Source organism: Nannobrachium achirus (genome assembly GCF_963921795.1).
Source record: "Nannobrachium achirus genome assembly, chromosome: 14".
Lineage (NCBI taxonomy): Eukaryota > Metazoa > Chordata > Actinopteri > Myctophiformes > Myctophidae > Nannobrachium > Nannobrachium achirus.
The window spans coordinates 48,267,593-48,283,377 of record NC_137821.1 but is presented as its reverse complement, the minus strand read 5'-3'; the positions used below and the strand labels follow the sequence as shown (position 1 = coordinate 48,283,377).

At 43.7% G+C, this 15,785-nt stretch overlaps 1 protein-coding gene across 1 annotated transcript in view; it reads right to left on the bottom strand.

The window, feature by feature from the left end:
- stk26 (serine/threonine protein kinase 26) overlaps nucleotides 1-15,785 on the bottom strand; it is a 73,716-nt gene that overhangs the window by 24,495 nt on the left and 33,436 nt on the right. The window contains exons 3-6 of the mRNA XM_080742043.1: nucleotides 14,225-14,386; nucleotides 12,948-13,004; nucleotides 11,252-11,360; nucleotides 10,080-10,237 (exon numbers count right to left, since the gene is read on the bottom strand). Of these exons, the coding sequence (XP_080598169.1) occupies nucleotides 10,080-10,237; nucleotides 11,252-11,360; nucleotides 12,948-13,004; nucleotides 14,225-14,386 (486 nt within the window). The remainder of the gene's footprint in view (nucleotides 1-10,079; nucleotides 10,238-11,251; nucleotides 11,361-12,947; nucleotides 13,005-14,224; nucleotides 14,387-15,785) is intronic.

Sequence of the window (15,785 nt, the reverse complement as noted above, 5' to 3'; positions counted from 1 at the left end):
ACGTATGTATTTTCAAAGCGAACGTTTGTAACTCAAATTTTGCTTCTGGGTGGTCCCTGGAACTAAGTATTTTGAGGTGGGGGTCTGTGGACAAATACATGTCATTTTGGGGGTTCTTCACATGAAAAGGTTTGAGAACCACTGACATAGTAGTCTCTCAAGAACAGACTAACTGAGCTCCATTTAAGTGAAAAAGACCTTTTCTTTGACGATGGCTATAGCCAGATTGCTGACATAGAAACATAGGTTTTTCAAAAAATCTTAGAAAGATTCAAAGGATACTTATAGAATCGGGTCAAAATTCTAATTTCCACGATTTTCAAAAATAGCAGATCTACAAGCTCGCAGCGCGGCACTCGGTGCCGCGCTGTGAGCTTGTATATCTGCTTGTATATCTGCACATTTTGCGGTTTTCCCTGTAACTCGCCTGTTTAGATGGAAACGCAAGGAGAATCGTTTCACAGAATTTCACAAAGAAATCCGGATTTACCATCTTCCGTTTTTAACCCCCGAAAATGCCGTTGTCGTCTGAACGGAAGGCATATCTGACTTTTCATTTTGCAGAATTCTTGTTGGAAAAACGCAGTGTACAAGAGCCCAATGAATAGGCAATTTACTTGACTAAAGATAGGTGACTATAGATAGGCCAAGGTTCACATGACATTTTGCCTATCCATAAAAACAGAGACCAAACAACAATTTCCCAGAATTGCGTCTTTTGTTTTTGCTTATTCTGTTTGAAATGTTCCGTTGGTCAGTGCGTCTGAGAGGAATACCAAAGGAAAGCCGAAGACAGCATGCTGTTGCAGTGAGAAACAAAGTGTACTGCTTTGGACGACGGGATAAGTATGGCTACATTGATGTGCACATCTTCAACACAGTGTCTTCACGCTGGAGGATGTTGCCCGAAGTTCCCTGCAAGTTTGAACCTATAGGCTCCATAGCTGTGCTATTAGAAGATATTGTATACATCTGGGGTGGGTATGGTTATCGCATGTTCCATGTGCTTCAAGCATTTGATGTTGACACCCACACATGGTTCAAGCCTCCTGTTTCAGGGGCCGTTCCAGGGGAGAGATGCGGGCACTCGGCTTGTGTTTTGGGCAAGGTAATTTATGTCTATGGAGGAAGCGACCTGAAAGGATACTATGCCGACATCTACAAGTTGGACACCAACACAATGGTCTGGTCTTTAATTAACGCCAGAGGCACTCTGCCACCTCCTTCAAAAGGTCACTCTGCCACCATCATCGGGACAAAGATGTTTGTGTTTGGAGGCCGGGGGGAAGAGGAGGACCGCTACAACAGTGTTAGTGTATTTGACACCGAGACCAACTGCTGGCTGACAACACCTTCTGTACCGCTTCTTCCAGAGAGACGCGATGATCATTCAGCCTTTACCTACAATGGAGAGCTGTACATATTTGGTGGTGACAACCTGGACCTGGGCCGCACCTTCAATGACCTGTGGAAATTCAACCCAGAGACCTCCTTCTGGAAGAAGGTTGAGCCCAAGGGGAAAGCCCCGTGTTCATGGATGTCTGAAATGTGCTGTTGCATGGTGGGAGATCGTATCATCCTCTTTGGAGGACGCAGATACACATCCGTCCCAAGTAATGTTGAAGATGAAGCCAAGGACGAGAGGTGTGACCTGCTGTACATCTTAGACTTGAGTCCTAGCCTGAAGACCTTATGCAAGTTAGCAGTTGTTCAGTACGATCTTGAGAGCTTGGAACTCCCACATGATATCAGGTGGGAACTAGCAGCCATGACTACCTGAAGAAATAACATACAAAATGTACCTCAATTGTCTTACATTTGATTGATTACTTACTTCTACTACTATACTACCGGTATACTATTAAACAGAAATGCAAACAACACAAGTACAGGTGCAGTCATAAAATGTGTCCAAAAGGAACACCAAAGAGTGTTTGTGTTGTGTGTGTGTTTGTCATTCAATGGGAAAACCCTTGAAGAAACACAGGGTGACATCATGGGAAAACCCTTGAAAACAGCCAATTCTTGTTGACGTCACCATCAACAAGTGCGGCCTGAAATAAATTACAAGGGACGCTTTGCTGGCGCAAAAGTAGTCCAACGGGCCATACATCAAAGTCAAAGTCAAATCTATGTATGTCTATCAATGTATGTATGCCCCCTAAGATACAGTATGTCACAAGGAAAACGTAGAATATCTAAATGGGTTTGACAGATACCCATGGTCTATTTCAGGGGTCTTCAACGTTTTCAGGCCAAGGACCCCTTAGCTGAGAGAGAGATGAAGCAGGGGCCCCCACTACCTGTTCATAGATTCCATATAGTTTCATTGTTTGACAGCACAATCATCAGTGTATTTTGGATTCATGTCAATTTGTGTTTTCAGATATTTAACCACTTGAGCCGTCATTACCTAATGAACTTGACCTTTCACTCTGTTTTTAGTCTGCTCTTTTTCCCAGCTACACCAAAGATCTTTGCCAAAAATAGCCGATCTACAAGCTCAGGTAGCTTGTAGATCTGCTATTTGTGGCTAAAGTTCTTAGAATATGGACACTAGGATTCAAGTGGTTGATATAAAAAAAGAAGGAAAATGATTTGGAGGACCCCTTGTAGTAACTCTGAGGACCCCCTAGGGGTCCCGGACCCCCTGTTGTTCATTCTTACCTGTCAATAATGTAGCTGGGAACCCCCCTAACACCCCTGGGTGTCCCCAGACTCCACTTTGAAGAAGTGTCTTGTAACTAGAGGTTTGTGCCCGCTCCGCCCGTTTTATAAGAAGATATTATGATGGTCTTCTAAATCCTTCTTCTAAATCTGTGGTTCTCAACATTTTTCATGTCAAGGACTCCCAAAATAACATGTATTTGGCCGCGGAACCCCATCTCAAAATATGTTGTTCCAGGGACCCCCAGAAGCAGAGATTTGAGTTAAAAAAAAGGTTTGCTTTGAAAAATATATATTCGCAGATTTGCAAAGATGTTATTTCAAAAGAATACAGTAGATCTACAAGCTCGCAGCGCGGTTGTGAGCTTGTATATCTGCTATTTTTTTAATAGTTAAAGCATAAAACAATGGTTTAAGTAATAATGCATAATAATGCTTTCCGGCAGGAAAGATATATATACATATTATGGTTCCATTTTCTAGTCCCAGAGAGTGAGGATTTGGTTGTTTCTAACAACCTGGTGGTTGTGGTGGTGGTTGTCAGGTCAGGGTGAGGCCGAGGTTGACAGGAAGAAATCCCTCAAGCGGAGAAAGCTGTGGAAGTCTGCAGCACAGGGGCGTCACACCAAATTCTGGGCCCTGGGTACAAGGATTCACTGCGGGCCCCCCATGAATGTTAACTATTGAAAAATAGCAGATATAAAAGCTCACAGCGCGGCACCGAGTGCCGCGCTGCGAGCTTGTAGATCTGCTATTTTTGAAGAAACATGCAAGAAACATATGTTTCCATGTCAGTGGTGCTCAAACTTTTTTTATGTCAAGGACCCCCAAGATGATATGTATTTGGCCACGGTCCCCCATCTCAAAATATTTTGTTCCAGGGACCCCCCCAGAAGCAACATTTTAGTTACAAATGTTCGCTTAAAAAATACATATATTCAAAGATTTGCACACATTTTCACGACTTTTAAAAAATCACACCCGTGTGAACTGAGCGGTGGTCGTGGAGGCTGCGCAACAGCAATACTGGGTGGGTGCAGCGGGGGTTGCAGTGCAAATGGGCGGGGCCTATTTGGGGAGATGCGTCTTGACCCAAGGAATCCAGGGAAAAAATATTTGTAATTTTCCGACCTACGGTTCCAGAGTTGCGAGGCAAGTGGTCCGTTATAGCGCCACCATGTGGCCAAGTGGAAATGCTTTTGGGGATTCGTTGAGTATGCCACCCCCGACCTGTGGTTGAAATTCAGTGTTGACTCGACGTTTTGTTTGTGATTTATGGCTATTGTTTGCAAAACGGGCCCCTCCCGCTAACTTTGGAAACCCGTTACGAACGAACGGAATGGACTATCGCAATATCCCTTGAGTATGTTCATTGCATGGGTTCATAGATCATGTGTACCGTTTTTTGTGCAATTTGAAGAAAATATGTCGGAAAAGGAACAAAAAGTGTGTTTTGGAGAAAATTCAAGATGGCGGAAAATCTATCCTGGCGCAAATGGGCGTGGCCTATATCGGGAGATGCGTCTTGACCCAAGGAATCCAGGGAAAAAATAAGTTTAATTTTCCGATCTACGGTTCAAGAGTTACGGGGCAAAACGTAAAGTGGGCCGTTATAGCGCCACCATGAGGCCGAGTGATGTAATTATTTTTCGATTCATTCTTAAAATCATTATGAATCTCCTCTCCGAGGTTTGAAACTGTAGCTCCTATGGTTTACGAGAGAAAAATACTTGAAAGTGATTTCTTGCATTGTCCCATTATAAGTCAATGGGGACAATTAAGCGTCGTTTTTTGCCGATTACGTCGGCATGGTAAGGCGGATCGGAACGAAAGGTAATAGAACACCATTCCCGGCCGAGCCGCACATTTTGATGTATATATTGCGCGAGTGGCGTAAATGGTGCGGCACTAGTTACGCGCCGAAGTCCAGGCTACATACACACACACAGACAGACACACACACAGACACACACACAGACACACACACAGACCCACACGGCCACGTATAGGAGCGTTGTGACCACCGCTCAAAAATAGCAGATCTACAAGCTTGCAGCGCTGTGAGCTTGTATATCTGCTATTTTTCAATAGCTAAAGTTACTATAGGGCCCCTCGACTTTGGGCCCTAGTAACTCAGTCCCACTACCCCCCCCCCCCCCCCCCCCCTGTGACGCCCCTGCGGCAGCACATTGAGCTGCCAACCAGGGGGAAAGAAAGTAAGAATGGTCCCTCTGGCCAGGGGTGTGCAGACAAAGGTAGGGAGCCAGGGGCTGATATTTCTCTCTTTTTTTCAAATTTTTTATCGAACGATTTTGCAACCCATTTTTCACCCAGTGCCAATTACTTAATGTAATCCTGGGCGCTACACTCCCCTCTGCCAGTGGGGAGCAACGGACCGACCTCATGCTTCCTTCTATGCATGAGTAGAACAAGTCGCTTCTTTTTCACCTGACAGGAGAGAGATTGCCCGGCTGGACGCGTGGAAGGACGCGTGGAAGGAACACGATACTCCAACCAGTTTCTTTCCCCTCCATCAGGCGCCCTGGCTGGCCAGGGGGAGGCAGTTTAGAAACCAGGCTTAGGGGCTGATATTTCTAAAGGGGCCTTTTGGCTTTGGTGAAAATATTGAAAATAGCAGACCTCCAAGCTCACAACGCGTTGCAGCGCGACACGTTGTGAGCTACTGAGCTTGGAGGTCGGGGTACCACACTAAACTAAGCATAATCAAGTGAATACTGGAGATGTGGCGTAGCGGCATGGATTTCTCCAGAGGGCAATTCTTTCAACATAAGACGCTGCTTTAAAGTTCAGGAGAGTTTGGACAAGGCAATTCTCTTGAATGCTGCCTTCAGGTATGGCATGGAAAGAGGACATTTGCATTTCTTTCACCATAGTAACTAGACCAGGTCAACCTGGTTCTGCCAACCCTCTGTCTGTCATCATCATTTATGACATCATGCCTTTTGTAGGCATGTCATCATCATGTCATCATCATATATACCCTTTATATAGAAAAGGGACAGACCGACATTTGCTTATGTAGGCCTACCCATTTCATGGGTCTGGCAAAAATCAAACCTCGGTTCGAAGTGAAGCGGTGAACTTTTATTCTATGTGTTCTAGAGTTATGAACTCTGTGATCTATACATTCTTTATATTCTGAATGAATTAATGATTTTATCTGGAGGGCCGAATTGTCATGTGAAGCTTGACCAATCCTCAAAGTATCCAATCATCAGACCGGGACGGACACTACACACACATACGTACGTGCGTACGTACGGACGGACGGACGGACGGACGGACGGACGGACGGACGGACGGACGGACGGACGGGACAGGACAGATAAAACCTGTTCATTCTGAACTGAAATGGCCATATATGGACATGGGACACACATTTTGCTTTTTGAAAAAGCCTATTCATTCTGGACTGATATTCTGGACGTACGGGACAGAAAAAACCTGTTCATTCTGGACTGGAGTGACCATATTCTGGACTGAGATGACCATATATGGACATTAAACACACATTTTGTTTTTGAAAAAAACCTGTTCATTCTGGACTGAAATGACCATATATGGGCATGGGACACACAAAGCCACTCATTGGAAGCGGTTTTCACCGCTTCAAAAACTGCATTCATGGTCTGGAGAGAGGGCACTTTTTACAGGCGGGTAAAAAGAGCTCAAGCCCCCTTTGATGTCTGTGTGCACGTGCCTGCGCCTGGCCAATCCTTCAGCACCCATTGGTCCCTCTGGCCATCCGTCAGACTCAGGACACAGTGGTCTCCTGGCCATCAGTCAGCACACAGTGGCCAGGGCCATTTCCTCCTCATAGCGCTGCTCTGCTCCAACTGTTGGCCTTTTTTTAGCAAGCAGAGGCCCCCCCTTTCCCACCAAAACAAACTTTTGGTTGTTGATCTGTTTCCGTTCCAGAAGTTCTTGGAACCTTGGGTGCTTCCACGGAAACCGGACGGCCACGAACCGGCCCGCGTTTCTGCCACCAGTTTTAAGTAGCAGGTACCATTTTATCCTTACTGCTAACGATACCCATAACTTGCCTTATCGGTCCATACAGAGTACCGATCCGATACCAGTGTGTAATACAAATGTTTATGAGTTAATTTCATTGAGTGTCCCGTAAAGCCTGGCCAATGTGACCCGCTTTGTGCCAAGATGTAGGCCATGCTTCAGAGCCCGGACCAACAAACGTTGAGCACTTTGTGCCAAGACTTACAAATGGACCCGAACGCAAACAAGCCATTGCTCTTTCTTGTGGTCTAAATCCTTTTAGTAGACGTTGTATCTGAACTGTACTGTCCTGTACTATTCCTATGCATACTTCTGATTAGGGCTGTCACAATTATTACATAATAGTCTAATCGTGATTATTTGACATTATCGCAATTATTTTGTCATAATCGTCATAATCGTGAATGTTGAAAAATGTCCGAAATAGTGGAAATAGCAGATCTACAAGCTCACAACGCGTCGCATCGCGACGCGTTGTGAGCTTGTAGATCGGCTATTTCCACTATCAAAGTTATTTTTTAAGTAGTAAGTTGTCAAATATGTCAGTAATTTCTTTGTATATTTAGGTTATGTGTCATATCTACCATGTACAACTTCAAAGCCTAAAAGCCAAACAGAAATGTAATTATCAACGACAAAAACACAATTAAATCGTTAATCGCCAATTATTTGAGTGACAATTAATCGTCATGTAAAATGTCATATCGTGACAGCCCTACTTCTGATGACGTATTCCATCAATCAATCAATCAATCAATCAATCAATCATGTAGTCCAGATGTAGGCCACACTTCAGAGCCCGGACAAAGCCAGATGTTGGAGCTTAGCTCCTTTTAGGAGCAAAACAGTAAATACAAATCTAAGACAGTGGTAATCAAAGTGGGGTCCAAGGTGTTCCAAATGGATCCTTACAGTCTGTAACTCTGAGAGTGTACAAATAGAACCAAATTTGTCTCTATTTTGTACACTCTCAGAGTAATGGGGGTCCTTAACTCATCTGCTGCCATTTAACAATACCTTCGTACTCTCATATGCCAAACTGTCTCCATAGACTTCCATGTAATTCATAGTGCACGGATCATGCACACCCATGCCTAGATAATGCACCACGTGTGTCCACATTGCTCACAGCTTTCAAACAAAAAAATCCGAATGGAAATCCGTTCAGGCATTCATGAGATAGCAGCCATTATGTTTTCCTAAAATGTAAACAAAGATGGCTGCCATGTTTGAAAGATGGGGTTGCTATGGGGGTTAAACATGCAATTTCGCGATCGCTATCATGCCTACTAAATGTTTTGGGGTCAAATTTTTTTTTTTGAAAAAAACATTTTTTGAACATTTTTTTTTTTTTTTTTTTCAAAAATTCTCGGGTTCCTCGGGCGTGGCAGCATATGAGTTAAAATCAAACATTTGAGAACCAGTGCAACATCAACTCAAAATATTACTGTCAATGAAATGTGGTGATAAATAACATGGTCATACTGCCTGATGTTCATACCAACATTTTAGGCAGCTTTTCGGGTACTGGTATGGGTATATGGGAACAACTAGCAGAAAATTGTGGCTCAAGTGGCCCCAGGTTCGATTCCAGGCCTGGCCAGCAATTGTGTCGAAAATGACCAGTAGTAGTATCCATTTCGCAGGGGAAATTCAATTGTCAATGACACAGTTACAGTTTCCATTTTCTTGAAATGAATATTCAATACTGGAACCTCCTCGAGGACCACATGGGGGTCCCCGGACCGCACGTTGAGAACAACCGTCTTAACAGAACTGTGTGTGTGACACATTAGTTCAATATGCTGATGCTCGAGGGAGCAGCGAATCACACACACACACACACACACACACACACACACACACACACACACACACACACACACACACACACACACACACACACACACACACACACACACACACACACACACACACACACACACACACACACACACACACACACACACACACACACACACACACACACACAAAGCCAGTTTGTTCACTCGGGGGTGTGGTACCCATTTTCAACACTTTGACATTTTTATAACACTGTGTGTGTGTGTGTGTGTGTGTGTGTGTGTGTGTGTGTGTGTGTGTGTGTGTGTGTGCGCACGCGCGCTGTGGGCACTTGAGGGGTGTGTTAGAAAACACACACACACCACAATGGACGTGCACTGCCCACATGAATCACAACACACCGGCTGACACAGAAACCACATCCAGGGAGACATTACTTACTACACACACACACACACACACACACACACACACACACACACACACACACACACACACACACACACACACACACACACACACACACACACACACACACACACACACACACACACACACACACACACACACACACACACACAATAACGTGCACATTATTTCCAAAACACTCCAGACCAGCCAGGCAGGCAAGTGTACACACACACACAGCGTATGACCTTGCCAAAGCTCAGCCTTGAATCCTTGCGCTCGCACACACACACACGCACACACACACGCGCACACACACACACACACACACACACACACACACACACACACACACACACACACACACACACACACACACACACACACACACACACACACACACACACACACACACACACACACACACACACACACAAACCAAACAGCCAGCAGTCCATACGTCACAGAAAGCTTCTGTGTCTGTGCTTGTTTTGTGTCTGCTGCACTTTAGAAACTGGCCTGACAGAGAATGTTCCTGAATTGAACTGCACACAGTAAAATCCTTACTTCTCATTTAACTCCCAAAGGTCCATTCTGTTCTACAGTAAAATTAACAGAGGAATTCTACTTAATTTATTCATTGGTTGCATGTTCAAAATATCAACATCATAAAACAACATAATAATGCCTCTTCACAGTTCTTATTGTTTATACACTTTCTTCGTTATACATTTTCAGATACTTGTGTCACTATATTATCATCACTTTACCCGAATCCAGCTCAAGTGGATTTGGGAGGTTTTTGACCAGTGAATGTGGAGATAGTTTTGTCCATCATTGATTGTTTTGTCATCAATCATTGATTAGAAAGTCAGCAAGTCAGATGAAAAAATAAAGAGTTAGTTGGGTGGCTTGATCGACAGTATGAGGATCCAATGGAGTTAGTCAGACAGAAGTGCCTTTTAATACTTTTTGTTTCGAACACACATATACAGTATAAGGGATGTTCAAAAGCACTGATTTATTAAAGAAAAGAAAACAAAGTTAAAAAACTGAGAAAGCGCACGTGTGCGTGGTTGTGTGCGCGCGCGTGTGTGTGTGTGTGTGTGTGTGTGTGTGTGTGTGTGTGTGTGTGTGTGTGTGCGTGCATCTCCTGGAGGTCCTACCTTGGAGTCGTACGCAGACTGCTGGATGACCTCCGGAGCCATCCAGAAGGGAGTCCCCACGAACGTCTCCCGCTTGATCTGCGTGTCGGTCAGCTGACCTGCCACCCCGAAGTCTGCTAGCTTCACCTGACCGTGTTCTGACAGCAGCACGTTAGCAGCTGTATGGAGGGAGAGAGGGGGAGAGAGGATTAGGCTATTATAGTTCAGTGTGTGAGGGAGAGAGAAGTAAAAGAAAAAGATAAAACAAAATGTGAGAGAAATTGCATTCCGTTAAAACATTGGTTCCCCCTTTCTGTGGTGAGTTTGCATGTTCTCCCCGTGTCTCCTTGGGCATAGGCCCCCACACAAAAACATGCAGTAGTCCTGGTTTCTATACTACCTCCCCCTAGCCAGCCGGGTGCTCCCCAATGTCCCCTGGCGCGGCAGGGGGAGAGCGGAAACCAGGACTACAGGTTAGGTAGTCACCGGGTGAGCAAAATAGGTTGCAAAACCGTGGGATAAAAAAAAAAAAAAAAAAAACATTGGTTCCCAAACAGTGTCCCGAGGCACACTGGTGCGCCAAGTCCAGGTGCACTTTTTTTTTATTGATTCTATGACCACCTTGCAATATGCAGGCATAAAACTATATAAAGGTTAGGATTTTTAAATGTATTTAGTGCCTTGAGCTTTGTCTCACCTATCGGGTGTGCATTGGTTTAATTAAAACAACCGATATACATAGCAACAAGATACCGTAGGTGTACACCAGTGGTTCCCAAAGTTTTTAGCTTGTGACCCAAAAGAGAAATTAGTCGGGACCCAAACTAGTGAAAACAGCAGATCTACAAGCTCGCCGCACGTTGTGGCGTGTTGTGAGCTTGTAGAGCACTAATTCTTAGTTTTTCTTTTTTGACATTTTCTCGTGACCCATAAAAATGTGTCTCTGTTTTGGGAAGCAGTAGTGTTTATACAGTATATTCTGGTGTGTTGGAGCAAGGCGTTCCCATCCGTATACCTTTGATGTCTGGATTAAAACAACAGATCGACATAGCATCAAGGATGGGTATAGGGTATATTAGCGTACCTTTGATGTCTCTGTGGATCTTCTTCTCAGAGGCAGGTAGTCCAGATTAAAACAACAGATCTACATAGCATCAGGATGGGTATAGTATACAGTATATTCCCGTCCATACCTTTGATGTCTCTGTGGATCTTCTTCTCAGAGTGCAGGTAGTCCAGTCCCTTCAGGATCTCCTTCAGCATGGTGGCGATCTGGGCCTCGTCGAACGGACCCGCTCTCAACTACACAAACACACACACACACGCACGCACACACAAGCACACGCACAACGATTAGATAACATCAGTAACAGAACAAATTACAATTATATTGCTAAATATATAGAGGGTATGCGTGTGACATCATCATCACACCCAGAAGTTATGCGGGAACGCCTACTGAGTGGCAAAAAACTACTTTCTGCCCTTGACAACCAATACATTCAGACTGCATTAAACGATGTTAAACTCACTTTGCCACTCACTTTATGCATGCGCATACCCTCAAAACCAGTGGTCCTCAACCTTTTCAAGCCACGACCCCCAAAATAATAATATTTTAACTGGGGACCCCCCACCCTGACGAGCACTATGGGTTGAGGCATTACATTTTGTATAACACGGTTCTATTGTGAAAATAGCAGATCTACATGCTCACAACGCCTCGCGTTGCGAGGCGTTGTGAACATGTAGATCTGCTATTTTCACAATATCTGCCCCTAATATTTGACAATTTGGCCAACGTTTAATTTGTTATTTTAGAGGTATTAAAAACGTCCTTAAGTTGTCACTAGAAATGTGCAGATACCCTCTATACACTTAAACTTTGTTGGTTTGTTTACTGTTGGGTGAGAAAACAACATTGCACATTAAGGTAATCATTAGGGGGACCATGACCCCCAAAATAATTTAGGGAGCCCCCTGGGGGTCCCGACCCACAGGTTGAGAAACACCACCTCTAAACAACAGTGGTTCTCAACATGCAGCCCGGAGTAATTCCGACCAAGCAATCAGATTGTTTGAAACGGGCTCTCCACCCGTGCCTCCTCTTTTGTGTTGGACATTAAAAGATGTTAAAGGATGAAGAGTCTGGACTGGCTGAGTGAACCACGACACAGCTGTCTCAGTCAGACCCCAATGTATTTTCAGGAGATTACACTCACAAAAAGGTTGTTATTTGAGAGAAAATCGCCCTGATATGTTAATGTTAACTGCTGTATAATCTAATCAAATTAACTTTCAGTGACGTTTTGGTGGAACTCGTCTCCGCCTTGTTCCTGACTGCATCACTCGTCGTGCCAATAATCCCAGTAAAGCACAGCTTCTTGTGTAATATTGCTTAAATCAGGGGTCTTCAACTTTTTCAGGCCAAGGACCCCCTAGTTGAGAGAAATGAAGCAGGGACCCCCACAACCTTTTCATAGATTATAATTTAATCGTTTGACAGCACAATCATCAGTGTATTTTGGATTCATGTCAATTTGTGTTTCAGATATTTAATCACTTGAATCGCTAATACTTAATAAACTTGAGCTTTCACTCTGTACGTAGTCTGCTCTTTTTCCCCTCTACACCAAACCTCTTTGCCGAAAATAGCCGATCTACAAGCTCACAACGCCTCGCAGCGTGATGCGTTGTGAGCTTGTAGATCTGCTATTTTTGGCTAAAGTTCACAGAATATGGACAGTTTGGACACTAGGGTTCAAGTGGTTAATTTAAAAAAGGAGAAAAAAAGGGTCTATCACTCAAAGATTTGGAGGCCCCCCTGTAGGGGTCCCGGACCCCCTGTTGAAGACCCTTGGCTTAAATAACTCTCTCTCCAAAACTCACCAAGTCCAACGCCGAACCACCGCCCAAATACTCCATAATGATCCATAGTTTACTGCCCTGAAAGAGAGAGAGAGAACAAAACATCATAGATAAATTGTTTAGACATACATGTTTCATACACCTCTTACTTAGTCTCTCAAGCTAGTCTGTTGTTTCAAATAGTGAAAATCAAAAGCCTTTCCCTTAACTCATTCGTAGTTTACGGCCGAGGAGCCCGAAGATTTTTCTATGTCTTTCACTGCTGGCTTCTCCTACCTGTTAACGCGGGCACTCATCCAGTTCCCATCGTGCGTGATCGGACACTGCTATGCATCGTGTGTTCGCGTATTCCATCAGCTTCTCAAATCCTTTTAATTTCTTTCAATTGATCAATAAGTTCTCCGTCTGTAAGCCGCGGTGTTTACACAGAAAGCTAACGGGACAAAATAGAGGACGGACCATCCGCTTCCGGTTAACGGTCTCAATGTTAACTGGTCCGCTCAATAATGTGTCAGTGTAGAAACCGATCACGGAGCATTAGTTCCGGCCTATTTTAGTTCCGCTTCGATAAAAAATGTTTTTTTAATTAAAGCTTATTAAATCTTCGGGTTCCTCGGGCATGGCAGAGAAGGGGTACAAAGGGGTCGTTTTTTGGCAGAGGTTGAGTTAATACAGACTTGACAACTGAGGCATCAACCAGGCTCTCTTATCCAACACAGCTTTCACTAATCAACTGACGACAGGTTAAGTGGTCACGTAAATCAGAGTGCCAAGATAAGAACAACTTAGGCATTTAGTGGACACTCGTATTTAGCAGACACTCTTATCCGGAGAAAGAAGAAGTGTGGATCAGAGTAAGCATGAACTCTTGTCCAATGGATCTCAAACTTTTCAGGCTGTGAACCGCCAAAATAATCATGCAGCATTTGAACTGGGGTCCCCCCACCCTGACAAGCACTTTACAACATTTTGACTCATCTTGAAATATTGTGAAAATAGCTGACTGACAAGGTCTCAACGGCTTGCATTGCGAGGCGATGTGAGCTTGTAGATTTTCAAAATCTTCGCCAAAATATTTGACAATGTTTGACAACTTTTGACATAGTGGTAATGGTCTTATTATCGTTTTTTTGTTTTGTTTTTATATGTTTAAAAAGGTCCTAAAAAGGTCTTAAAAGTCCTTCAATTGTCACTTATTTGGGAACCACTATCCAGTGCAAAGAGAACAATGTAGTGCCTCAGAGAAACAATACCAGGTGAAAATCAGAGCAAGTACAGTAACATACACACACCCCTACCTTGAGATATGAGCCATAATACTTGGTGATGTAGGGACTGTCACACTGACTGAGCACTGTGATCTCCTGTTGGATGTCTTCTATCTCGTCCTCCGCCTCCTCCAGGTCGATGGTCTTTATGGCCACCACGCTCTGCGTACGGTTATCTATTCCTTTAAACACCTGGGAGAGGAGGGGAGAGGATTTTAATGGTACTTAATGTTGCGTAATTTACAATTTAGGCATTTAGCAGACGCTCTTAATCCAGAGCGATTTACAGTAATCAAGGTAAACGTGGGGTAATACATCAAATGCATAGAAATGGTCATCTGAGATCATAGGTAAACCAAGAACCCATCATCATCAGTCTAAACCAGGGGTCCAGCGGTGGCGGACCGTACACGCAGACTACGCATGCTGCGTAGGGCCCCCGACCAAAAAGGCCCCCCACCGCCCCCTCCTCAGCAGAAAAGAACGACTGCTGCATGGTTAATCGTTTTCAAACCGAAATCGCGATGCGAAATCCCGCGATTAGCGAATCGCAAAGGCCACGGTTTCTCTGCGAAGTAGACTTCCCAAGCAATATGGAGACGTTTTAATTTTTGAAATCCCTTCATAATTGACTAAGGAATGATCAAATCAAACTGTGGTGACTTTCTTTGCTTCCGAGCATCCACACCGCTGAAAGTGAAAGTGAATTTGGCACAGTGGCCACTGTGCAGGACTCTGCCAGTGCGTGGGAACTAGGGGTGCTGCAGGTGTTCCAGCACCCCATGGGGAAGTTTTCATTTTTTTATTTAAATAAGAAAAGAACAAATCAAACATAGCAAAAATACGTTGCCTGTTGTCGTTTTTTATTTATTCATTTATATATATATTTGTATTTATATATATATATTTCCATTATAAAATGGATTAAAAAATTATAAAAAATATTAGGCCTATTATTTTTTCAAACATAGCAAAAATACGTTGCCTGTTGTTGTCGTTTTTTATTTATTCATTTATATATATATATATATATAATGGAAATGCAGGGGTCTTCAACGTTTTCAGGCCAAGGACCCCTTAGTTGAGAGAGAGAGATGAAGCAGGGACCCCCACAACCTGTTAATAGATTCCATATAGTTTCATTGTTTGACAGCACAATCATCAGTGTATTTTGGATTCATGTCAATTTGTGTTTTCAGATATTTAACCACTTGAACTGTCAATACTTAATAAACTTGACCTTTCACTCTGTCATTAGTCGTCTCTTTTTCCCCTCTTTGCCAAAAATAGCTACAAGCTCACAACGCCTCGCAGCGCGACGTGTTGTGAGCTTGTAGATCTGCTATTTTTGGCTAAAGCTCTCAGAATATATGGACACTAGGGTTCAACTGGTTAATATAAAAAAGAAGAAAAAAGTTTCTATCACACAAAGATTTGGAGGACCCCCTTTTGTAACTCTGAGGACCCCCTAGGGGTCCCGGACCCCCTGTTGAAGACCCTTGCTCTAAACAGTATAATATCAAAAAAGAAATGATCAGTACATTAAAAACTATACAAACTATTTACAGTAGGTGACAGGTCAAACAAATAA